Raw genomic sequence first — 27519 nt, 5'->3', positions numbered from 1 at the left:
TCTTTTTGTTGTGTTAAGGCCCTGACACACCAAGCAGTCACCAGAGAACTCGCCGACGCCGACTGTTGCGTTGCCGTGTTCTCCTGCGTCTTGGCCATGTGTCGCGCTGGAACACACCGCAAAGACTTCAGCCGAGCACGTACGAACTGCGCATGCGTGAGTGGCAATAACTCTCCTTACCAGCAGGCGGCAGTAGTGTGTATTCGTCATTCAAAAGAGGCAACAACCGGAAGACAGAGAAGAAGAACAGACTGCGTGATCTAAACAAACAACAAATAGCGTGTGCGTTCCATTTTCACTCTCGTCCATCGAAAACATGTTTCGTGTGGTACTGGAGCTATCAGCCATTGGATTGTTGCTTGTGGAAGACATTCTCAAGAAACCGTTTCGCTTCTCATGCACTGATTCGCTAGCTGAACAGCCAATCAGAGTGATTTCTTTGTCCGACTGCCTGTGGCCGACGCACGGCCGATTCAACATGTTGAATCGGCCGTGCGTCGGCCATGAAAGGCCAAATAAGGCGTGTCACGACCGACGATGCGGGACACACCAAATTGAGTTTGGGCGACAGGGCACGCTTCGTCGTCCGACTAACGAAAACGGCCGATTTCGGCCTGGTGTGTCAGGGCCTTTACATTCAGGTGTGTTTAACAGTCAGCATGACTAACTTCCTGCCTTCATGACACACTAGACTCTAGTATGATATAACTATTGTCACTCTAGTGACTAGAGTGACAATAGCCAATCGTAATTGGGGCCACCTCTGCTTGGTCTTTGGCCTGGTCTTTATTTCTGATTCTCTGCTGCTCTAACTTCACCCAATGTGCCTGTCTGTGGTCATGGGAGTGCCTCTGTCTCCCTCTGGTGCTCAGGGGTTGTACTCAGTGGGGCGCCACTGTCCCCCAGTCCATCTTATCGCATCTTGTAGTCGTGGGATATTTCCGCTTCACACAGCTGCCCTTTGAAATCCAGCTCAAAGGTACAGTCCAAGTCGCGCTGCAGGTTAAGAGAGGAGAGAAAAGAAGCATGGTTATCAAAGAGAGGGGTACGGAAGCCCTGAAAGGCAAGTGAGAAAGAAAGATTAAGGTGAATTATTTTCTAAGTCTTATTGTGTTTATGATCTTTATATATGTTTTTTTAGGATCATTTTTCAAAAATGTTTGTTGTTGTACAACTCAAATCCGCCACAAGAGGGGCATGGAGTAATAGACATTAGCAGAAAGAAAGCATACATTATTTAAGTCTCATTTATGACATAGTAATTGCAAACTATTTACGAATTTTCACAGAAAAAAAATAAAACCAACTTTTATTTTTAAAACAAACATTTGAAAAATAATGATTACTTAAAGTCTGTTATTAGCATTATTGACAAAAGCTTTATTTCCATTAGTCCCAAGTCTTTAACACAGGAGAGAAACATTTAGATCAGACTGTTTATGACTACAACGTTTGCCCCTCGGCCCCCAGGGCTTTTGAAAGGGGAAGTAAAGCAAACACGTAGCATTTGTTCCATTTTGTCCTGACAGCAGAACACGGTGTTAAGTAAGCACAGCCTGTTTGTTTGAGACAACAGGAGGAAGCCAGCTTCATACTAAAGGGGGAGGAGAGGACACGGAAAAGGTCAACAATAGAATCTGTTGTTGTTTGTCTGGAAGTCTCTGCAGTGCTGCTGCCTTCCTGCCCGCTATCCAACACTGAGGAGCAAACAATCTGTCAACTCTTACTAAAGGATGTATAAGATATACAAATAATGTGGTTATCCTTTTCCTGACTTGACGTTCCTGTGTTTATGACTTCAGAAAAGGTATAAAAAAGGATAAAGACTTATTACCTTTACTCCAAAGGCCATAATTCAAAATCCAGAACATCAAGCTGTAAAAGACTTACATTGTTTTTCTCATTGGGCTTCATTTCAATACTGCCGACAATCTCCTCTCCTCTCCGCACCGTCAAATAGTCCTCCAGGTAAAACACTGTCTGCTTCCAGTGTGTGTATTGAGCATCTGGTGCTGAAACACACACACAAACAGAAACACAGACTTAGATCACTCATAGGCCATCAATAGGAAGTGTTGACTTGTTGCCAGGTCTTAAAAAGAAACCCTTTGACTGGTGTTCCTTCCACAAAGAATGTTAGACAACTTTTGTGGTAAGGACTGCAAAGAATCTGGACCAGATCTTAATGACTAACAATTGATCAATATTTAGAAGCAAAAAGTTATTTATATTCATAATAAAATACAATTCCTGAGTGTTCAGACAAGCAGGCTATGTTTTCGGATGTTTGTTTGATTGTCAGCATGATTGCGGTAAAAAGATACTGGCTTCATGAAATCTTGTGGAAAGGTTTACATGGGCTAAGGAGAAACCTATTACATTTTGAATCCGAAGGATGGATATTCAAATGATCTTTCACTTGACGCTGGTCTGCCCTCTCTTAGAGCCTTCCTTGTTAGATTGTCAGAAACTCCTCCCTATTAATGAGTGGGGTTTTTCAACAATCTGTCAACCTAAATATTGCCCTTATAACAGATATCAGTGTAAAGCATGAGTTTGTTATTTATGACCCATTAAGAAATCCTTCAGCAACAATCGAATCCTTTAAAAAAGATTCCTGATAAGAAAGATGTACCAAAGATGTTTCGGCAGTACACAAACTGAATGTCTAAATATGTCTTCCCCTTGCAGAAAATGCACTATTTCTCTACACAGTCTCTTCTCTACCTGACGAGAATGTCAGGATGAGAACAAACCAGTGGCGAGCCGTGAGCTTTATACCTAGGCCCTCTGACATGTCTTAAGTGTAATTTGGCATGCTTTTATTTTGAAGGCGAGTTCACGCTGTTGACAGGAAGTTGTTGTTGCTATGGAAACAAGAAAAGTTTCACAGCGGGCGGAACTCGTCATAAAGTCCGCGATAATAAAACCCATCCATTTAGAGGGAAGATATGATTGGTCAATTGTACTGTCATTTGACATTACTCTCTCGTTCAGTTACTATAGCGGGCCCTCTGTGAATCGCAGAGAGGCCCGCTATAGTAACTGACATTCAAACAGAGACTGAACAGGCAGATTCGAAGGATTTATTTCTTTGGAAATGTTATTTTATTAAATCAAGTTTTTTTTCGGTAAAACTAATGAAAAATATAACAAAAATAATATTAAAAAAATATATATTTTAAAAAAATATATATTTTTTTAATGTTTTTAAATATTATTTTTTGGAATATCTTAGGCCCTCACAGAGGGCCTAGAGGGCCCTGACGGCTCGCCACTGGAACAAACCAACTGTACAGAATAAGAGCAGAAGCATGGAACCTAGTCTGTGTCTTTTTAGAAGTGAAGCGATGTTGCAGAAAGAGCAGGAAGCTCCACTTCAATTCAAGATGACAGCGCTGAAGGACAAGGCAGGAAATGCATGACTGTATTCTTGACCTCTTCACTGTTTCACGACACCATCTTATTTAATTGCTTTTTATATTGTGCCACCTTATGTGCACTCCTCTGTGTCTATGAGTTTGTGAGACACACAAACAGGTCAAATCTGACACCCCAGCCCTAAAATAAGTGCGAGCATCACCCAGTGCTGTGACGGATCGCTTTGCTGAGACTCAAAAGGTCAGTAGCTCTTAAATCGAATTCCTTCCAGCTTGGTAGCTTTGCTTTTAAGCACAAGCTCTTTGTGATACCATACATAAAAGGACTTGCCAATCAGCGTGGCTGCAGCACAGACTCATCTCTTACATTTGTTGGGCAGAGTTAAAAAAGACACTGACAAGCTAGATGCGTTTCTTATGCTAATTCGGTATGAGATGGCATTTCTTCAACCGACAGCATGAATTGCAATCTTTGACCCTTACTTGCCGTTTCCTCCTTTGGCTGAGAGTCTGTTTGTGTCTGCGTTAAAGTTTAGATCTGTATCCTTACATTTTGGTAAATGAGAATTTTCTGGAAATAGGAAAACTTGCACAACAGAAAACTGTCAGTGAATACATTTAGGGGAAGTGGGTAGGGCAGAGAAAGCTTGTTCTTACAACAGTGATACATTCTGCTCTACATATCATTTTAATGTGCGATATTTAGGGCTACCAATAGAGGTCAGTCCCACACAGATTCTGACACAACATCCCGTGCTCACTTTAATCCAGCATTGTTTGGCTCATATCAGTCAGCCTGATGTATGTTGTTCTAATGTAAAGGGACAGTGACATTTACGATTGGGATAGATGTCTTGGTCCCAACAAAGACTGCATTAGAAACTCCCGTTTGACTTCAGCTACATTAATAAAGCAAGTGCCTTGTGAAGCTGTCCAGCTGATGGCCTTGATTTCAGGTTCCTGGGAGCATTCTGTTTCACATAAAATCTTTTCTTGTGGATGTTTTCTATCTGCCTAATGATGTGAAATACGTTTCCAGATGGTATAAAACAAGCCCCGGAATATCCTCCCTTCAAGTTTCCCTCCCTTACAGTAGTGTAGGAAGTGCTTGCTAACATAAACCATAGCCAACAATTCACTATAAACTAATGTCAGACGCTCTGCAAGCCCAAGCAAGCAAACAATACAAGTTATATAACTATAAAGTTACATTTTTTGAATATTCAACACCAAAATAATAAAAAATTAAAGACAGGGAACCAATCAGACATTGATATAAAAAGGGCAGTTTGGTATTTGATTACAATAATGTGGTAGTCGTTAGTAGCCTACATGACAATAGAGACTTTGGAAATGATGTCCTCAAAGTTTTCCTTTTGTTCTTTAACCATATCGTTTTTATAGTTAAATCTTCCCAGCATCTTCTCAAATGAAACAGTTTCCTTTGCGTTTTTTGCCTACACATTTTCAGTGTGGTCGTTTGCGGCTCTTTCCAACATCTTAGCAACCACATGGAACAGGTTACTAAGCTATTAAGTTATTACTACTCTATGTCAATCACTCAACTGCGGCACTACAGACTAGTTCAAACTTTGGACATCTGGGCAGAGATTCTTGTATTGGTATGATAATATCAAAGTGTGTGGATATTTAACTTTAATTTCTTGTTTCTAATGTGGTAGTCAGAAACACTTATTTGCTGCATACAATAGGTAACTATAGAATATTGATGACATTTAACATAGCTTAGCATAAAGACTTAAAAGGACGGGGAACAACTAACCTGGCTCTGTCTGAGGATAACAGATCTAAAACGTATTAGCACATTACAATAAACTATTCTATTGAGCCCTTTTATGTTCACTTGTTCAGAGATCCGTGCTTCCATGGGGAGATCTATTTGTTTTTCGTTGTAAGGGCTGTTGATTTGAAGTACAGGCCATAACCTTTCCCTTGTTTCCTTGCTGTGAATCAGAAGGGCCGTCTACTTTTGCATTGCAAATTTCATCTCTACACTACAGGGCTCACTGAAGCCATCAAGGGAAGAAAATATATTAATGAGAAACCAAAAGCAGCTCTTCAGTAAAGTATCCACTCTGTTTGCTGTCAGTAGCCTAAAGGGAAATACTAAACCTGGAGCCAGGGTGATGCTGTTTTATTGTTGTGAAGGCAGGCAATCAAAAAGGAAATGTTTTGTTTATCATTACCACGACCTGATTATGATAATATAATACTGTAGCTCTAATACTTCCAAGATGCACATACATTGAAACATATACATAGATTGCTGTATCACAAATGAGACAACATGTAAGGCATCTTACCGGTGGAGAAACCAGTCTTCTTGTGGCACTTGGTGAACTCGATGTGGAAGTAGGTGACCAGTGCATGGATGTAGTCATTCCTTTGGATCTGTAGGCAGAACGCTGAAGTGAACGACAGGTCCTCAGTCTTCACTGTGTAGATGTCCACCTCCTATGGGAGTAAAGAGAAGGACCCTTCTCAGATATCTGGAGCATATCAGCAAAGGAATATTTTGACCTTTTGGTAAGTATGTATAGTTGCTTTCTAGCCGAAAGGTAGTTAAGAAGATACCACTCTAATTCCTGCCTGTTATATGTGACGCTACAACTAGCGTCTGGTTAGCTCAACACAAAGAATCAACATGCAGAAACAGCTAACTGGCTTAAAAACACACACACATAAAGTGTTGAACAATATTTTGTGGTTTAGAGAAACATATAACAATTGAATTAGTGAGCTTTTGGTAAGCCGGTAGGTCAATGAGCCAAGCTAGCTTGTAGCCAACTCATTTTAGCAAAACCAGCTGCTGACGTTAGCTTTTTTATAGGGACTTGGAGTAGTATTGTTATTGTTAACTTGTGACTGACATTATTAGTTATCAGATGTTTTACCCAAAGTGAATTACATACACTCAACATTTCTCATGAAACTCTTGGTAAAAGAGCAACAGCCTTAAGGCTAAGCATGTTTCCGAAAATGCCAAACAATTTCTATTTTCTCTTCATGGTGTAAAGTTCTAACCTCAACCATGTTGTTCAAACCACAGACTTACAATATGACATCATCTAAAAATGCTAAAGAAACAAATCCAGAATTTGTACATGTAATGTTGACATGCATTAAAGACGAAAATAACACACACATCAAGAAAGAACAGCTTTTACTAGCAGAATGATATACGGCGGTCATTAGACACCAGTGGTACTGTGCCTGGTAAATATCAGCAGGGTTATGTAACCCTTGTGTCGGTGCATGTAGGACAGGGAACCGGGGACTGAGGTCATCTGGGAGCTCTATGGTGAGGCTCCAGGTGTTATTCGTGCATGGGCAACCCCAAATCTGTATGTGTCCCCAGATTCCAGTAAGTTTAACGGGGTATCTGATAACCCGTTGTCCCACTAGACCTTGTTCAGAGAAGAACATGTTGTTCCAGATCGTGGTTTACTGTCGAGTGAACAGCACTGCGCCAGCATATCATCTTTATCACTGAATAACAGGAGAAAGCAGTTCCCCTGAAAAAACAAAGTACCCTGCAGGATAAACACGTAGGCAGGTGTGATAATCGTATTTCATGTACCCTCACCAATATTAGATATTCACTGCTAGCTTGGTTGCTTTAGCACCAGATGTCACATTAGCTGTGGAGGAATGAGCCTTATGTTTGCTGGCAATAAAAACAATGAAATATTAATGTCTAATCCCCCCCTGCCATCTTCAGGAAATAATCACTCCAATAAACACATTACAAGACATTAACTCTGGTCATGCAGTATAAACTTCTGAAAGTCACATTTCAAAGTTTAAGACTACAATACAATATAAGGCTCTGCAATGTCTACACCCATGCAATTACTCTGAAGGAAAAATAAAAGTTTTAAGAGCCCTATCATGCAGGTTGTAAATGTAAATTGATTATTTTCTGCAGGATTATACTCGGTTATGATCCTTGCAGAGTATTGCTACCAAAGGTTCAAGCAGCACTTTAATAACATTAGGTCCTATGTGTACTTCTCCTCAGCTATTCAACTTTAATGAGGCCGGTCAGTAATCCATTTAAAGACAATAAAGCTTGTCAGCGGGGCATCAATATTCTGAGGCTTCTTTTTTCTACATTACATTACATTACATTGCATTGAGCTGACGCTTTTATCCAAAGCGACTTACAATAAGTGCATTCGACCAAGAAGATACAAACTTGAAGAAAACAGAATCATATAAGTACATCAGGTTTCATAGAGCCAAAACATTTCAAGTGCTACTCAACTAGCTTTAGATAAGCCAGTTTTTATTAAACTCTCATGATTGATCTCTTTGCTGGTTGTATGTTATATCTTATTGCATTTCAATTCAAGTTTGTATGAAATCAAGATAAATAAAAACAATGTGCTTCACAATCAGCAACATCGAGAAAGCAACACTGGAGGTATGATCCCACAGCCATTTTCACCAGGATGGAGGCGAGACAGGGCACAGATTTCCAATCAATGCCAGAGATAACAAGGTCACTATGACATGGAGCACAATCAGGAAGACTAGACAGGCTGCAATTGGCATGCATGGCAGCAGCCTGATCAGTTTAATTGCCACAGTGAGAGGCACAGACAGGGCAACAGCAGCACACCAAGGTCATACTCATACCAGCAACAGAATGTTATACAATATGTTCACCAATCAATCGATAGTTTGTAGTTATTGTTTTTCTATATGAACCACTGTAATACTCCTTCATTTCTGCAATCTAGTTTACTTTATTAAAGCCATTTTACTTTTCATTTAAATGATCTATCACTCCTTATTACATACTATATGGGATGCTCATTTAGTTCTGGCACACTGAACCAGCATTAGTAAACAGTTTGTTGTACCATGAATACCTATAATCAGTCATGTATATGTAGAGAAAAAACTCAAAACATAGTCTATATATAAGCCTAAATAAAAGCCTTAGTTATTTTTAATCAAATTTTGTAAAGATGTTTTTCTTATGTTGGCCTGTCCCCAGCAGTTTATTGCATTGATATTTTGTGTGACTCCTGTCTGCTTCTCTTAACTGGTGGCATGCTGAGAACAATCTATTGTAGATAAGACAATAAATATGAATAAGTCCCTCAAACGACCCCACTTCAAGACATCCCAAATATCACTCTAAAGTCCTCAGGAAAAATGGAAATCTGAATATCACCGATTGACCTTAAGCAGAGTAGGGCTTTAAGCTGAATGCTAAATTGAGCATGCTAACATGCACACAATGACAATGCTAATATTATAATATTAATCAGGTGTAATCGTTAGCTAGATAACAGTTGCATGTTCCCTTTTATTGATTAGCACTAAACACACAGTAAAGCTGAGGCTTAACAATTGTGATTTCACTGAAAACCACAAATGCTGCTGGAGCTAGAGGAAAAGTAAGAGGATCACTTAAAGGGGACCTATCATGCAAAATGCACTTTTGTACGTCTTTTATTCATGAATATGTGTCCCCGGTGTTCCAGGGAACTCACCAAGTGTCAGAAAAACACAACCCTCTCTCTTTTCCTCCGTACCCAAATCTCTAAAAACGGGGCTGCAACGGATCTGATACAGACTGATACAGATTTGAAAATTCTCTGACGTCAGGAACGAGGAGCTCCGCCTATATGGCCAACTCTCCACCTATCAGGGGAATTTGGGTTTGGGCCACGGCCGGCCATTGCCTCTCGAAAGCGCTGGAGACGCTGTAGTACATATGCCAGGCCTGTAAGTGGCGCTGTAGTCTGCCACAAAAGCAGCGAAGAAGACTTCCCGCGCATGGTTGCCATGGTTGCCCTTCTGTTTATTCTCCGCTGTGGCTCTTTTTCTCCCTCCCCGAGGCAAGCGTTTGCTCCTGCTGCTTTAATTCAATGCAATCCCTCCCCGTCGAGGCAAGCACTGTAATTCTCTCCGGTTAGTCCACCAGCAGATGACAAACACCCACCTTCCAAGGAACGAGGGGACCGTGCGGCAGAGTTTCAGTTTCAGTTAGATTTTTTTTCGCCGGTCAACATGTCCATTAAAGTTTAAATCTTCCGGACAAAATTAGAAAAGTGCCGGTCAAAGGTCTTCTTTGTTATTTATTGAGCTTTAAAACAAATGAATAATGACTCTATATAATCATATAAGAATAAAACACGGAGGACGGAGCCTCTCTTTTTCTCCCCCTCTTCTGAGAGCCCAGCAGCTGATCTCAAAGCACGCTCCCCTCTCCTGCAGGGGGGCGTGGTCAGCTGCAGCTCATTTGCATTAAAGCTACGTCACAGAATCAGCCCTTGCAAAAACACGGCTGGAAAAGAGCAAATAGAGCGAAATGAGGCATGGCTAAAATGCATGATCTGTTTGGTATTTTGAAAAAACAACTTTGCAGACATGTTTTATATAGGTATGGCCCTACAATATATTATTCAAATAAAGCATGATAGGTCCACTTTAAGTCATTAGGATTTATCCTCTGGGCATTATGGACATCTGTACCAAATTACATGCCAATCCATCCAAAGGCTATTGAGATATGTCAGTCTTGACACTGCCATCCCCAGAAAAAGTATACCGGCTACACTAATGTAACATCTCTGCTGCACTGCATTGAGTCTAGCTGACATTTACAGGTAGTGAGGCTTTGTGTTAAATGAATCAACTGCTTTCAGCCAAAATATTGTCAAAATGTTACTGACCTTGACGAGGCAGGCGTTGGTCACCACCTGTTTTTGGTCCACTACGTCCACCAGTGGCTCCCTCATGGCTACATTACGGATACACGTCATGTCGAAGCCATACACGTTCTCCCACCCTGGTAAATACAGCATCGGGTTACTTTTCCATAATTTGTTCAAGTCATCTTTGTAAATCGCAAACATAAGACACAGGTTCCTTTTAAGTTTTGATATATTTTATTCAATTTTCTAGAGGGGAAAAGCCACAGGATTTCAAACTGTTGGGCTGTAGCTGTAAAGCAATACTAGTGGGGGGCTTACTACCAGAGTCCTCTGATGTAACCCCAGAGTCAGGCCTCCAGTCAGCGTGGAACCATTTTCCTGTGACATATGAAAGTCACATTGTGTTTGGGGATAATTTTTTTAACATGAGCCTTTCAGCCTTGAACGCAGCCTCCACTCTTGCCTTGAATATCCTCGCAGCTTTGACTAAATCATCTCATACATTATTCATTAAGCTCCTTAAAATAGAGTGTGAGCAAACATCTTTATCTTGACCTAAAAGGAGAGAACTACTAGAGCGTGTTGGAACGCTGGTGATAATGAACAGGTCACAAAGCCCTGAGGTAATGTAATGTTTTTTATTTGGATTTCATGCTGCCCACTTAACTAAGGCAGTGAGTAGCACTAATGACCACAGGATGCTCTTAGAATACTGCAGAGCTTCAGAAGGACACTTCTAAAAGTCACGTTGCCCCGTAGAGAAAGAAGTTTGATGTCAATATGTGGTCAACACTCGTCGCAGCCTGAGAATAATGGTATCCAGACATCATTGGAAATCTTTGCAATGCAGTGAGCCAACTTGATATATCTTCCCCATGGTGCAGTGTGGTTGTATAATTTCCCAGATGTACAGTATGGGGGAGTGTGAGTAAGAGGCCTATTGGCTATTGTTCTGTTTGCATGCCTGTTGTCAGCTAGGTTGTGCACTGGCTTAACACTGACTCTACGCAGCAGAACATCGCCCACGGTCCTCCTGGTAGCTTTAGAGTAGGATGATATAGAGATGGAGAGGCTTGTTGACTTATAATGTCAATTACCAATGCTTGTGTTATGCCTGAGGTAAAGTTTAAAATCATTTGCAGCGATGCAAAGGGTTTGTATTAGCATGCCAGCCTTGTGTGAGTACAATGCAGAGGTGTGGAGTGTTCTACAACCATGGTTCACTGACAATGTAGAGAAATAATCCTGGTTACAGCCGCCAACGATTTATGCAGAGTATATGAAGTATAGTAGATGCATGTGTCATTCCACAGTACTGCTTCAGATAACACACATTATCAGCCCCACATATTGTACATAATGAACTTACAATGTATTTTGAAATCTTTGTACTGCCTGTCCTCTATGGCCACCACGTACAGAGAGGCACGGTCAGGAAACATTAATCCACCGGGTTTCTGTTTGACAAACGAGACAAGGAAATAACTCGCAATTAGTCCAGAACAGATTATAAAAGGGCTACATTACAACATAGGTGATATTGTATTCCTCATCCAAGTACAAGGCTGTGGCTCAGTGGATAGTGTGCTGGACTTCAAATCAGGGGATAGCAGGTTCAAGTCCCACTGCAGTCAGCATGTCATTGTGTCCCTGGGCAAGACACTTCCCCCCAAATTGCTCCTGTGGGGATTGTCCACAGTACTGAATGTATGTAAGTCGCTTTGGATAAAAGCATCTAACAAATGGCATGTAATGTACAACTTTAAATGATTAAGATGTTATTCACTGTGCGCAGAGCTGTTCGTGATGTACAATTATAAAACTTTAACAATTGTTTTCCAATAACAAGATCATACAGAAGGGAACTTGAAAGGGCGCAGACCTCCGCCAAGGTCGTTTCCTCAAGTAAAAAGTAATGCTGGTATCTGCCCTGTTATTCGGATCCCCTCTAAAATGTAATGGGTTTTCATTGGCCCATGCTACACCCTTCTACAAGGTTTGATGAAAATCCGAGCAGAAAGATACAAAAAGATCAAACCAAAAATAATGAAACCCTTGGCAGAGGGAGAAAAGCAATGCAAACTGGTTAATAATGTAACATGCCTGCTAACAATATAGAATTCTTATTTTAATGCTTTCCTACAATGATTTGTTCCTGTTAATGTTATTGCATTAAAGAGCATATTGTATTAACAGTAAAGTTAACTTATATTTGATTTGAGCTGTTTTATCATAGTCAATTCTAATACTTCTTATATTAAGATTGTGTTAAGGGGTTACCAGATAAATGGAATGGAATCTCAATCATACCAAAAAAAAATCCCCTTTTTCCTTATATTTTATTTTAAGGATAAACTAGCATATCTATACACACACTCACGCACACTCCACCCATCCTACCAGCCACTTGTCCCTGGCAAATATGACGGTGTTGAGCATGGACTCATAGAAGAGGCTGTAGCCCATCCACTCAGATATTATGATGTCAACTTTCTCAACGGGAAGCTCCACCTCCTCCACCTTGCCTTTGAAGATGGTGATCACTGCAACACACAACACATTGTTTTGAATGCTCTTATTTTGGCGTACAAAATAAAAAATTGAATGAAGTTATGATAATGCCTGAAAGAGTATAAATAAGTTCACAGGACACATAGAAAGCAGATTTAAGTCTCAAAGTAAGAAACATCACTTCATACAGTATGTGCTTTCATGGCAGCCATAGTGTTTTTATGGAAATAACTCCGTTGGGCTTTACGTATATGGAGGTGGGATCTCCCTTCCTGAGATCAGCTTTGTGTCAGGACCTCGACACAAACTGATGAACCCAAATGCACGACCCAGAGACAAAGTCTTGAATGTAATAACAATGTATTTATTAATTCCAATGATCAGGTAATCCCTCTTAACAGAGTAGGAACTGGAATAAACAAAAAGCGCTCACAAGGAGGAAAAAACTAATCATAACAAAAGGAGAACTTAAGAAAAAACTTAAGTCTACATAAATCAACAAAATAACATAACCTGACATGAGAGAAAGCAATCCTTTCGGAGTTGAGGCTTGGTATGACCATTCGGGGAAACAAACAAGACGAACTGACACAGGACAGGGGAAGACAGGACTATTTAAACATGAGGTGAGTGGGAACAGGTGGAAACAATCAGGGGCGGGGCAGACACTGGCCGTTTCTCAATGTCGAGTAAAGCTGCTGCAGAGCCACTATTTCAAGTATACTACGTCATCGAGTGGCGCCGAAGGACTGTTTAAATGCCCAGCATTCGGCGCCACTCGATGACGTAGTATACTTGAAATAGTGGCTCTGCAGCAGCTTTACTCGACATTGAGAAACGGCCATTGATGATGGCGGGAAAAACACACAAGGGGAGGAAGAAATAGGGCCTGAAATGAAAGACAAGAGGAAAGTACAAAATAAAACACAAGACATAATACATAAACATAACTAACACATTTGACGAGACACAACAGTTTGTTTGTTCAGCCTTGAAGATAAGTTTATCCGGTGATACAAAGTGTCCGTCAGAATGACAAGATAACCCTTATACTTCAACTAGTGATTGCTACATAGTGTTAAATCCCCTTCCAATTACTAGTGCATACTTGATATTCATAGGTTCATAGACTTTGGCTGACAGAGTGGTTTATGGAGCTATCATTTGATACACAGTCAGAAGCTTGGGAGTAAATCAGTTTTTCAAAGTTACCAAGGTGTTATGATTTAAACATATGCTTTGAAGTTTCAATGTGCAAATGAATACAGATGAGATGGTCCAATGCAGTATGGAATGATCAACACAGGATCAGAGACACTATCCTTCAAAATCTTGATCTTTAGGATACCCAATACTTCTTCTACTTCTTCTACTTCTTCTTCTTCTTCCTCTTCCTCATTCACTATGTATTTCACGACTGAAAGCTAGTTTGTTGCTCCCTTCACTGCATGCAAAGTGCAGTCTCATCAGATCATAGAGAGGGTGAATAGCTACAGATCTTACCGCTGTCGAGGTGGTTGGACTTGATGATCCTCTCTGAGTACTCTGATATGCTGGAACATTCAATCTGGCAGGGAAAAAGAAAATGAACTAATTAAATAACCATGGATGGAGGACTGCTTTAGGAAGAATATCTTTAATGGACTGGCATCACTTGCAATAACATGCCCTTTAAATGTTACCGCTGTACGGATGTTGACCTTGGATAAAAGCTCTATCAGCATAATTTGTCCATATATAAACCTAATTTGAAGGGGGGTGCAGGAGGATAAGATACCTACTGAACCTAATTTGTGTATATAGAGTGCCACAGTGACGTGTCCTAAAAACCGTAAGTAAGCTTCTTCCGGTTCCCTCGACAAAAAAGCAATGCAATTTCTCCATAGGATTTTGGAAAATACCTCGAAATAAGGTCTGTGGTTGACACACATTTAAGAGACGGGTCACGTTTTGTTCAGTCGGATAATCTCCACACGTCTACCCTACTTTTATAATTTTCTAATCATAAATCTAATCGATAGATTTATGATCGATAGATTTAGGATTCGAAAATGATTAAAGTAGGGTAGACGTGGATATTAAGGTAACTAAGGTGGCCTTTTGACTTAGTTTGCGTGTGAAGGATATGACGAAAATATTGAAAGATAAATACGAAGCGTTTACAGGGTGACCAGCCTCTGTGCCAGGCCCTGAAACACTGCCAGAGAATCTTAGTACAAGTAATTAAAGGGAAGATTAGTCACCGCATTACTGCAACCAGCCATTTTGCTCCGATGGGACCTTTGACTTCTAGATTCATTTTCATTTTTAATTATTTAAAATTATCCTCACCCTACTATTTTTTTCTTACACCCATTGATTCAAATACCCAGTTCCCTGTCCCATTTTCCTACAGGCAGGCTCCCATCTTTTTACTTTTCTTTCCTCCTTTTAGCAAGTCCTAAGCTTGACATATAACTTCCTATTCTGCCCACCTCTGCGGGACTGATGGCTGATTTATTGAGGCGCCAGCATTAACATAGTTATAACACAATAAAGCTCCCTCATTCATCAGAATAAACTCGGGGACACTTCTAGCAGGCAGCTCCGAAACTAAATGAGAGCATAATTCAGGAGGAGGCATTTGTCAATACGGACCTCTTACAGCATCAGGGAGTCTGAGAGTATTGATTTTCCCCTCAGTGTGTACTCTGTTCTACCTGCCCTGGGACTCGGTTTGTCAGAGGTGTGCCGACTTATTCATGCTGCCAGAGATCCATCTGGTGGTAATCAAACAAGGGACTCTTGAATGAACTCTAGGTGCTGTGGATTGAAAAACGAAAAAAGGCAAAGCCCGATGGGACACTTGTGGAGAAACGCTAAATAATGGAAGCACTCAGTCTTTGCCTCGGACTCTCATGGTACTTTTTGGTCAAGGGGGTACTAGGCTTGGGACACTGAACATTAAGGATGTCAGGATTAGCCTTTCCCAAAAATTGCCCTTTTCGATATTATCATCACTAAAGTACACTATTAACTCTTAAAATGGACACAAAACATACTTGATTCACTTACCCTAACATTTGTTTGAAAATACATATTTTTATCAATTATTTTAGTGAATAACAAGCGTACTATATAAAAAAAGTTAATAATTGTGTATATATGAAACCGGGCTCTATAATCTTTAAAGTCTGTGTCAAACCCTTGTCAACTCATCACTGGGGTTCCACAGGGGTCCGTCCTGGGTATCCTCCTCTTTTCTCTGTAAACCAATTCACTCCACTCTGTAATTTGGCCTCATGGCTTCTACTACCACAGTAATGCATATTGTACACAACTGATTCTATCTGCTGTCTTTTCACCAATCTGATACCGGAGATGTTTGATACACACACATCTCTGCTTGTCTGGCTAATATGTCTCAGTTTCTGGTTGTTTCTTGAATTTGTATCTTCTTGGTTTTTTGCACTAAATGTAAGCTGCTTTGAATAAAAGTGTCAGCTAAATGTAGTGTAATATCAAAGAATATCCCAATAATGACAGTTCCATATGCAGTTTGCCATACACACTGACATGACATTCTGGCATCTGCATCCTGGCTGAGGTTGTCAGCTTCCCTGCTGAGCGTGCATACAGGGTGCAGGGACTTGACATTAGCACTGCCTCCCTGGAGCAGCCCTATTCTCTGCTGCCTGTTAGTGGAGCAGCGGTGAGGAGGCTGCTTGGGGCGCACACAGCCTTCTGTCTGTCACCTGCCCATTAACACCAGGCTGTGTCAACAATGCCTAATGTTGCACTAGGTTTATGTAAGCCTGAGCCCTCACAGACGTACAAGCGTCAGCCGTCTAATTGGCCATGATTCCTCATCTCTCTCAGTGAACTCTGCGAGAACAGACAGCCATTAGCCCTCTGTCCATCACGCTCCAGTGGCAGCCTCGAGGTCGCATTTAGATTCAACACACACTCAAGCAGGGCCTCTTGCACCTCAAACCAGTGTCATGAAGAGTCAATGTCACTCATCTCGTCACGGTGGACTTCTGCTAGTCCTTCTGTCTGAAGACACAACAGGTACAAGTTTCTTATTCTGCTCAGGTGTCATGCACGTGTCTGAGTTGTGAGTCACATTAAGTCAGAATTTAGTTGAGCCACCATTGTATACAACTAGTTAATGTTTTTTTTAAAGTTTTAAAATACTACGAAAGTATTGCTAACCAAGGATTGTAATGAAGTGTTGTTAGTAAACATAAAAGTAGGGGAAAAGGTTTCACACTCCTTCATCTATTCAAAGCCCTCAGGCTTGCTTCAAAATCAATTAATCTTTTTTAGGCTGGAAATGGTTGTTGATCTTAAAAAAACACCTGAAGACCTACATTTCATCGGAATAAAATAGAAATGCAGATGGAGCCAGAGAGAGCCATCTTTTTGTATTTTCAAAAATGTTGTCGGGGAGATAAAAATTCAAGCAAAAATAAATTAACAAACAACGGCTGTTTATTTGATGTGTATTACAATACATTTGAATGAATGTGGAACCAGTGTATTATGACTATATGGCTCTATGATACATATGGTCCTCAGCATGAAAGAGTCTTTTATGTCTTACAGTATATGGAGCCAGAGAGGTTATCACTTTTCATTTTTATTGTAACAAGGCCCATATGGCAGAGTGATGTTATTATTGGCCCATAGCCCAGTACTTCCACCTCACAAGCCCATCTTTCACATGGAGCTTTATGAGCTTTAGGTCTGATAAAGGTATCGGGCATCGGTGCAGACCTCAAACTAAGAGCATCTAAGCCGAAGGTCAAATAAATCCCAGATATCTTAGCCCCATTTATATAGAAATATCCTTTCCAGATGGACAGAAGCATCGCAAATGTGAGATTAAGCACAAACTGAAGTGGTATTTCAGGTTTAACTACAAAGACAGGCTGCTTCTCAAAATCTTTTGTTTCACGGATCCTTAATTTGATACACATTAGGTCACAGACCCCCATTTGAAAAGATTTTGCTCCAGGGACCTACATCTGAGAATAATTTGGTATGATTAATAACAGAAATCTGTAGTTGTCAACTACAGTTGAGGAGATAACCATTGGCCAAGTGAAACCTATTATCAAAATAGTCTCTAATATCTCTCTTACACACATTGGACTCGCCTCTACAGTGAATTAAGAAGGGAAAATAAACTATTCCACATTTCTCCCCAAGGTTGAACACCACTGAAGAACTGAACAAAACAGCCAAATAAGCAAGGAATCCAAATTTGGGACGCGAGGCCAAGGCACACATAACACATTATATCTCTTGGCATTTCCAAGTAAACCATTCCTCCCCTGAGAGTAAATACAGTGTTGTCCTGAAGAAAGAAATGAAGTTCTACATTGTTATCCCAAACCGGTGGAGGGTATCCAGCATGTATCCTCCTCAGATATGCCCTGACTAGCAATTCATTCTGCTCCATTAATCGATAAACAGAAAGAGCTCTTAAAACGCTAAAGCTCATCCTGTCAGCCTGCCGGAGAGACCACACAGTTTTATCATCTGCCTGTCACACGAAATCTCTCACGAAGATAAAAGGGAGCCTGGCGAAAATGCGGTAACATGTATGTGCTGAGAGCCTGTCATACAGATACAGTAGGTTCACACCGTGTGAGCAGCTTGTCAGGCCCAGCATGATAACGCTCTGCTGAAAGGAAACACATCTTACCCCATACACGTGCTTTGCCCCTGCTTTGGCCGCGAACATGGACAGGATCCCAGTCCCGCTTCCAACATCCAGAACGATTTTGTCCTTGAAGGCGTGCTTGTTGTGGTACATGGCATTCCTGTAGGTGAGCGTCCTCACTTCGTCCTTCAGCATCTCCTGGTTTAGCATACGAGAAATCATTTCAGGAAGATGTTGACACAGCTAACCCCTGAGGAGAGGGACAATTTGTTTTGTGAATTAACAACATTGGCTGGACAACAGGGGGCTGGATTTGCCGGGATATCTGCCGAGGAGCGGTGGCAAATAACACACATAATCTGGTTCTATATTCAAATCCAGGGTTGGTTTTCCAATAAACCCCATGAGCATTCATTCTTTGTCTGAATGCATGCATGTGTGAGTGTGAGGAAACTACAAAAATAAAATGACCCCTGACCCAGAAATATAAAAGACTAATCTCACAGGTCATATAGGAACGTCTATGTTATTATATTAGATCTCATGTCCTTTGATAGGATTGGTTGACCATAACCCCACCCATGGTTCTAACTGTCTACGACATAGAGATTTAAGCTATTATAGGTTGTTTGTGTAGTCTAGAGCATGAGGAGGCTGGGAGTTCACAAAAAGTGTCACACAAGATCATCATTATGGTGCATTTCCAACTAATACTAGAGGAGTCTGAAATAATTAGGTCTAAAAGAGAAAAAAGGAGTGAAGAAAAATAAAAACACAGAGACCAACGTCAGCGGGAATCAAAGACCGATTCATGGTTCCTGCATAGCCATGAGGGTCTGCATGATCTAGTTTTTGTCATCTACCCTGGAGTTAGATCAAGGCTTTAGTCTGGCCTTTTAAAGTTGCTGTACAGATTTGAGCTTTTTGCCTAATGTTGTTCTATTTTCAAACCGAATTAATAATGCACACTAGAACAAATTACGAGTTTCATTTGCAATTTAGGCTCAATTCCTAATGGTTGACATTGTATTCATTACTGAGATCTAAAGGCAATAGGTGAATAGAAAAAAACACAACACATCAAACAAGAAGTCTGAGGTAAAATGATATTATCTTAGCCAAAAATTAGAGAAGGGAAAAAGCAAACATAACCATTTAAATAGATCTTGCAGGGATATTTCTTAGTTCTATTTTTATCCAATGCATCTTCGAACTTAAATATGTTTACACTCAGGTTTAAAATAATGGAGCAATTACTTCACTATGTTCTCTGAATTACATTTGACATTTACTATACTGCAACAACAATGTCTTCTGCAAGTTGAACAATTTGCAAAATGACAGAATTAAGATATATTACGTCACTGTGAGAATGAAAGACTATTCCCTAAGTTTGCAGTTGTAAGTATATGTGGAGCTGCTGGTATAACTATTATCTGATGAATACAAATGCATATTCCATAGGGTCCAGTACAAACTATCTTTAGCAGTCTTAAGTAGTCTTTCTTTTTCTTTTTATCGATTTTTATTGTGGAAACCCAAAGAGTTATGTGCACATAGCAATTATTTTAAGTGCAGTTAATTCTGGACTTTAGTTGCTGACACTATTTGATGAAATGTTACAAAGTATAAAATAAACCCTGACAAGAAACAGACAGGAACAAGACAGAAGAGTGATTCTCACTGCAATATGACATACCTCATGTATACCAAAGTGGGCGTAAGAGTCAAAGTAGTAGTCTCGTGAGGTCATCTCCTCTGGGCTAAGGAACTTGGAAATCTTCCCCCGCCCAGGAGGGGCGGCCAGGCTGGCCACATGCGGTGTGTGTGGCGGCAGAGGAGGCCGTGAGGCATGCTGGATGGAAGGCACCGGCTTGGGCAATGAGGTGGGCTGCGCCGACTGGGACTGAATTATGCGGATCGGCCGTGGCTGCGGCTGTGGCTGCTAGAAACAGAGAGAAAGAGAGGAACAATTGTTCATTGAGGCCAAGAACTCTAGGGTCTTGTTATTCAAATCACTTTACAAGTCAGACACAAGACGAGGATGTAACATCACGGTGCGATTTGCATTCATGCCCTAATCTCTATCCATTTCATATGCTATTTCCCGCTTAGCTCAACTGTCAGTCTACTGATGCAAGAATCCGTCTGGTGGTTTCACAGAGTCCAGAGAGTTCATTGAGTCTGGAGAATACTTTGATACTGACATGAAGTCTGTGAACAGAAGGCAGGAGGGATGGCAAGAAAGCTCTGCTCTGCACAGACGATCCACCCATAATGCGCTGATTATCAAGTCTCAGGCCAGCTGGAAAGGTCTAACCACAGGGTGTGTGTGTGTGTGTGTGTGTGTGTGTGTGTGTGTGTGTGTGTGTGTGTGTGTGTGTGTGTGTGTGTGTGTGTGTGTGTGTGTGTGTGTGTGTGTGTGTGTGTTAGTTAGTTTGGGAGTAAGACACAATGCGAGGGAGGTGGAGAAACAGACTCCCAGTTTCTCTGTTATGTGCCAATAAGCCGATTGTTTTGTTTGTTCTTGTTCCAACTTTCAGCCTTCTAATAATAAATGATAAATTATTGCACCGTGGATGAAAATAGGTGTATGGGAGGATGCTTTAGTTATACAACACCATATTTAATGTTTAATCTCCGGAAAGCAAAAAAGTTGCATATGAAATAGTTATTTCGCTTACATTTTATATACTGTAGGAACAAAGTATTTTCCATTACTCCCCTCTCCATCCCTAAAGTAATGACAATTTCACTGCTGCCTTCTCTTTGGCTTTAAAGGTATTGAAGTTATACAAATGATATTACCATTAAGGTGTCTTTACATTTAAAAAAACTTCTTGCATTTCCCTTATTAAAAAGGAAAATACCAACTTCTCCTAATCCTTAAAGCCATGATGTTGATCTGAAGAGGGTGCACTTCAGTGCTGCGCAGCATATTAACCTACTATTTCTGAGGCTAATATTCTTGAGACGTGGTTATAATTTAAATAATCAATGAGTCTTAACTGCAACTTCACTTTTTAGTGTCCCCGTTTCATTGTGTTTTTTAGCTTCTTGTAGAGTTGTGTTTATGCACCACTTTTCGTTAACGCCGCGCATGGTTCTTCAAGTTGGTGAATGTTTTCCAAATGCTGCGCATGTGCTTTCAAGGTAGTGAAGATGTTTGTTCATTTGCATGTGTTTTTGCACAGTTGTTTTTATTGCATCGTTTTTGTAACTTCAGCGTTCTTCTCCTAATGGAAATGTTTTGGGCCGTTGTAACGTGTTGGCACCTGTCGGCAACCGTATATTATACTTTATCTAGTAATTCACCTTGAAGCTCAGTTCTTTCACGCCTTCCACTGCAAATGAAATCTTGGCATCTTCTACAAATAAATTACACTAGCGAAAGCAAAAAATAAGGATTTGATGAACAGCTGGCTCCAAGCCCTCACTCAACGAATCAATAATTACAAGGCGGGCCACAGAGGTGGCGATTAAAGCTGCCAAGTTTAATACAGAATTGTGGGATCCCTTTCAAAGTTGCAAATCAGGAGAATCGTCATTTAGCGCAGAGATTAAAGTTGACAGGGGGTGCAGTGCGGTCAGAATGGAGCAGCTGCAGTGAGTGTAACTGAGATGCCCCCTGACAGAGGAAGGAGAGAGTGCCATACGACCTTGACTCCGACCCCACGCCCCCAGACAGATAAACACATTTAGGGTTGTATTTCAGACTTGATCCTTGGGCCTTCATGGAGGATAGGATTGTTGTAAGAGAAGGACTGACTTGGCACTTCTGTGGGGACACACAGGCACTTCTGTACATTTGTGTTACACCTCTGTTAAAATCTCAGTAGGAGGATAATGCAGTAAAACTCAATGGAATTCAATGGAATTCATATCCGGAAAAAGGTATCAGATACAGGAAAAGCTTTTTCCTGCCATAAGGTTGAGGGAAATCAGTATCATGAGGAAAGAGAATCACTTTGGTCTTCTGCCATTATGGCACTTAGGTGCGTCTGAACAATCTAACTTTCCAAAACAACAAGCAAAATGAATGCAGTTCCTGCTACCTTCATCGATAAAATAAGAGTTTTGCGATTGCTTCTACTAGGAATAAACTTGCTTTGAAGTAACTTTTCCTTTTTATGAGCTATGTTGCAACATGAGGCTTCTCAGGGTGAATCTTTAATGCATGACTTATCAGCACTGCTTAGTTACATTGTGAATACCGATGTGGCACTGCACTCAATAAGATATTGGGCTCATGTTGTGCTGCTCTGAATTAAAAAATAAATAAATACAAAAAACACAGTAGATTATTATTTCAATCAAAGGTGTATAACGTACATTTGGAAGGTGGGGCAATTGATAGACTTTAACTATTCCCTGCATCAAAGGAATCCCTGTTAGATTGGTGAGGTTAGAAATTGTCGGATTCGAAATTGACAAATCAATATCTCATAAACAAATGGTTGTTAAAACACATACCACGTCTCTTAACAATTGTAGTAATGTAGACAATGGGCTACAACCTAATTGTTGTCAAAACAAGCCAATACACGCTAAGCATTGGTATCAACCTGCAGCAGGAGGAAAGAGAAGTGCGCGGGACTGTCTACAAAGTGCAATAATACAAATTAGAACATGTTTTCAAACATTTCCCTGTCATACATATACCAAAATAACTTCACACATTAATGGCCTCATATGGTTATATTGAAACACTTGTTTGGAAGAAATGCGCCTTTAAAAATGTTGTGCTTATTTTTCCTTGTCTAACATATTTAATACCTCTGAGTGATTCTACAATTTAGGGTACATTCCATGTCCATTGATGTCCATTGATGATAATTATAATTATTCTAAGTATTTTCTTCAAAAATATCATATTTTGCCTATTATTGGAAAGCATGTTATAATATCACACAAACATTATGTGTATCCTATGCTTTATTTAGCTTGAAATGTGTCATGATGTTCTTAAATTGTCAATTTTTGCTCTGTCCGTTTTTCAGTTGAGGGTGTCTTGGTTTCAAAATAATGAATAAAAACCATTAAAGTAAATAAAAAAAAGTATTCATTTATTTCAAAAGTCTAAATACTAAAGAATAATAACATATTTTTAATTGATTTCCTCCTTTAAATAATTTAAATATCTTAATATATGAATGTCCGCAAAAGTTCTGTCAACTATGTTACTAAGAGAACTCCCCCCTTTAACTCAAAAATGGTTTGTCCCAATACCATGTCACCAGCATCACATGATGCCATGTTCCTCTTTGGCAAACATTTTGAACACACTGTGGTGATTGTCCTCTAATTTTTTACAATATTTTATGTATAATAGCACATGGTCAATTAATATACTCATTGACAATCAACAATGTTACGTACATTGTTATGGTTTACAATTGTTTAATGATTTTAATTCAATTATATGTTCAAATGTGATGTTAACCTGTTCAAGAAAATGACATGTGGTCATCCAAGCAAGGCCTACCATTGAAATGATGGGTCAAAATAGGGAAATTGTCAACTAGGTTACCTGTCAACTGAGTTACCCAGTACTGTAATAACTGTAGTAACTTAGTTGACAGGTAACCTAGTTGACAATTTGTAGGACATGTAGACGTCATTACACATCATTATCAATGGAATTTTGCACTTCTGCCTTGAAATTAACATAGTGCTGATGGTTAATAATGTGTCCAGTCAACTATTTTATTTGCGTCAAATGTTTGACTTTCATTGTCAACTATGTTGCACCTCATTTTTTCAAATTTAAAATATCTAAAATAGTGCTTCTGATATCCTTTATAGTATAATGTATATCTACACAGGTTGGAGTTTTACATGACATCTCTTAAAACTATCAAAATGACCTGTATGGTAGTTTTATAATACAAAATATCCCTAAACTTAATGACAGTGCTGAACATATCACATGAAAAAACAAAACTTTAATACAATTATTTTTTAAACTTTAAAAAATCTTTGGATATATGGTAGAATAGACTCAAGAGCCTTTCAAATGTGATTTTACTTGAAGTGCAGGACTTAATCAAATGATTGTAATGACATCAAGTTTGTCCGTAACATAGTTGACAAACTGAGTAGTGAAAACATCCTTTCCCTTAAAATAAAATAAAATAAAAAAATGTTTAAGCTTTGCAACTAGTGGATATGTTACACTGAAGAATATACTAACTTGAACCACTGATTGTTCTATTGAGAAAGAACACTTTCTTTGTACTGTTTTGTTGATGTGAAATGCACCCTAAATTATAGAATCACTCCTCTACTATTATTCAGTGTAGTGCTTCAAAGTTATTTCACAAAGGGGAAGCCCACATCCATTTTTTATCAAAGGACCCATTCAGGGAGCTTTGAATCTTACATCTTGGTAAACTTGTATTCCGTGGAAACAACAACATTAACGTTCCAACAAATGTACGCATGTCTTTCACATTGGGTCCCATTTTTTTATATAGAGCCGCCTTTCATCACAATTGAGGGACATTTTAATTTTAAAATTGGAAGGAACTGTGTCTCAGTGGCCGTGGCGAGAGAGATAGACTTAGCCTACACTTTGTAGACGGTCCCTGCGCACTCGTCTCTCCTGTGGCTGCAGGTTGGGGTTTAAGTTGCACAGCTCGGAGGACGGTGCAAATTGACTTATTTTGATAACAACTGTTTAGTTGTGTTACTACTTTAAACGGTCGTTAAGAGACATCGTTTGTGATTTTTAGGATGGTTTTGTTTTTGAGTTATCGATTCGTCCAGTTAGAATCCGTCGATTTCTATCTAAATGTACCGAACTATCCCCGTTTGGATCCCTTTAGGAGTGTTACGTGGAACCAATAATGTGGACTCGTAGGCTGCTGAACCAATACGTCTTTAGCTCACCGTACTTTTCTCCACAAACTGCTCCTCACATCGGCGCTCTCCTCTTCCTCTGCAAGGTGCTGCAGTACCTTGGACAGCGCAAGTTGTCTGAAGCAGCAGCAGCACATTCTGTCCCGTTAAACATCACCATGCTCACAGCATATTCCTTATTAAAACGGGGTGTTTTTACGCAAATAGATCACACAATATATAGATGTTTTACGACGCTGAACACTATCTGACTGGGCAAGTGTGAATGTTGTAAAATAAGATTTTCCTTGGAACAATTTGATCGCTGTACTGTATAATTTAAAGTGAAACCAAATGTGCTCGATGTTGGAAACACTCACTGCACAAAATGAATATTAAATTAATGCAGTGGTGTAACCTATCGCATCCCTCAGACTGCTATCTCCCTGTCAGTATCTGCATTTTGTCCGTGGTGCAACTTCTACTAAATGGCTTAATATAATGCATGACACGTGTAGGGCTCTGAACGAGCACTCACGTGTTTCCTCTGAAAATCAAAGGTGTATCTCACACTTACCTCAATGCTCTCAGACTCCGCCATTTTTCTCCTGAGGAGCATGCAGCGGGACGAGTGCTTAATTCCCATAGGAGCCGGCACAGAAATGTTCACAAGATAAAAGTAAAGAGGATGAGCAGAGAGAGTTCGCCTCAACAAATCTCTTCTGTATTAATTTATAATAACTATCATTCACATCCCACACTGCAGTGTTCTTTAGAAATTCTAAGACTCGGAAAAGACACAAAACTAAACGAGGTCCCAAGAGCATTGCAGCCACTGTTGCGATTAAGAATTGATTCCATCGCACTAAAGTTTGGAGTCCACTGGGGCGCTTTCCTGGAGAGCATGAGAAAAGGCATCCTTGGCATCAGCTGGAAAATGATTGGTATGAATGTCCTTTCTCCATGACCCGACGAGCGCTGTCAGGAGTCCCAGAATGCAGCACCAAACGGCAGATTGTCTTGAAAACAGTGTTTTAGCCCCAGTTTGATTAATTTATCCTCCGCAACATTGATTCTATAAATAGTACACCGTCCGCTGCTGCCTCACAGAGCGGCTTGCCTCTGAGTGCATGCACAGAAATCTGGCGACTCTTAACACGTGCCCACAAATTTCTTATCAGCTACCACATGCCACCCTTAATGGTCAGCCCCCCCTGATTTTCGTTTTTAATGGATCTCCTCTCAGGAATCCAGCTCTTCTGCTCCATTTATCCCGCTCTCCATCCTCTCAAAGTGCTAAACGCTGCCTGCCCAGAGAAAGTTGGAGTTGACTCCCCTGTTGAAATAGCGAGGATGCTCTCTGTGCTCAGGTTGCACACACACAAAACACACACAGAGAGACATGGTGTGAGGAAGGGACCACTCCTGTCTCAGGGTCACAGCTGGCTGCAGTTCGCTTCACATGCTCCAGGGATGAACCCAACCACCTCAGCACACACATACATCAAACATTCACACCTATTTCCTTGATGCCACTTTCCTCACTCAGCTGTTCAAAGCCAATGCCCCTCTCATACTTCTTTTTCTTGACCCTTACTGGTCTTTTGAGATATTACAAGCCTATGATTCTGCCCAAACTGCAGTGCTTATAAATAACTGCAGATTGACATTGCTGTCAGATCTGTTTTATAACAAAATGTGTGTGGCTATCTTCTCTCTGAAGCCTTCTGCCTTTGCGCTGAAGTCTATTTTGAGAAGAGGCCATCCCTCTCTGCCACCCACACCACTCACCACTTGTTACATTATTCAACAGAGAGAGTAGGCAGACAGTCTCCTGGCAGGAAGCAGGCACCAGGACAGTAACCTGCCCAGATCAGATGCTGTTTTAGTGCCATTACACCCTAATACACCTGTCACACATGGATATGTACACTATACAGTGTATTTAGGCCAATCACAATCACAGTTAGACATGTACATTGCATGCAAGCGTTTCTACAGCTGTCTCTGTATTCGTAGAGTCTGTACCTGAGCTACATGACAACCTTAGCATGCTAACTTGCTCATAATAACAATGTTGATACAGCAGTGGACACAAGCTGTCCGACGGGCGCGGGCGGAAACCCAATAAAAGGCCAACACCTCATAGAAAGTCTTAGCATGCAGAGGAGCCGACTACAGTGTATGGCATGCATAATGTTTTCTTAAATCAAAGACCACCTGGAGGGCCCTTCACCACTTTGTATCTAATGGAAGGACACACTAGAGGCCACTTTATTATATGTAATCTACAATTTAAGTACCCCAGAGGACACTTTTCCTGTTGTTTTTTTTTCAGAACCAACAGGAGCACTAAGAACAGAGCAAAAGTGAGACTGATAGGAAAGTAATTTTGCAGGTTGCTCATATGGTCATAAACCTGAATAATGGGCACATTCATATT

The 27519-nt window shown here is 40.3% G+C and overlaps 1 protein-coding gene across 1 annotated transcript; it reads right to left on the bottom strand.

The window, feature by feature from the left end:
- Positions 1–580: 580 nt before the first annotated feature.
- LOC117491764 (protein arginine N-methyltransferase 8-B) lies at positions 581–26024 on the bottom strand. The gene is made up of 10 exons (XM_034141855.1): positions 25654–26024; positions 19936–20181; positions 18279–18434; positions 14090–14153; positions 12476–12618; positions 11445–11532; positions 10094–10209; positions 5705–5855; positions 1891–2012; positions 581–996 (listed from the first exon to the last, which is right to left on the bottom strand). The coding sequence occupies exons 1-10, from the start codon at positions 25720–25722 to the stop codon at positions 913–915; spliced, it is 1239 nt and encodes a 412-aa protein (XP_033997746.1). The 5' UTR covers positions 25723–26024; the 3' UTR covers positions 581–912.
- Positions 26025–27519: the final 1495 nt, after the last annotated feature.

The sequence above is a fragment of the Trematomus bernacchii genome, unplaced genomic scaffold (genome assembly GCF_902827165.1).
Source record: "Trematomus bernacchii unplaced genomic scaffold, fTreBer1.1, whole genome shotgun sequence".
Taxonomy (NCBI): domain Eukaryota; kingdom Metazoa; phylum Chordata; class Actinopteri; order Perciformes; family Nototheniidae; genus Trematomus; species Trematomus bernacchii.
This window is presented reverse-complemented; position numbering and strand designations above follow the sequence as displayed.

Excerpts from the sequence above, each read along its gene's own strand:
- LOC117491764 (XM_034141855.1), bottom strand. The coding sequence starts at position 25,722 with ATGGGAATTAAGCACTCGTCCCGCTGCATGCTCCTCAGGAGAAAAATG. Across the intron at positions 18,435-19,935 it reads CCCACTTTGGTATACATGAG|GAGATGCTGAAGGACGAAGT; the intron begins GTATGTCATATT and ends ATGCTAAACCAG. Across the intron at positions 5,856-10,093 it reads CCAACGCCTGCCTCGTCAAG|GAGGTGGACATCTACACAGT; the intron begins GTCAGTAACATT and ends TTACTCCCATAG.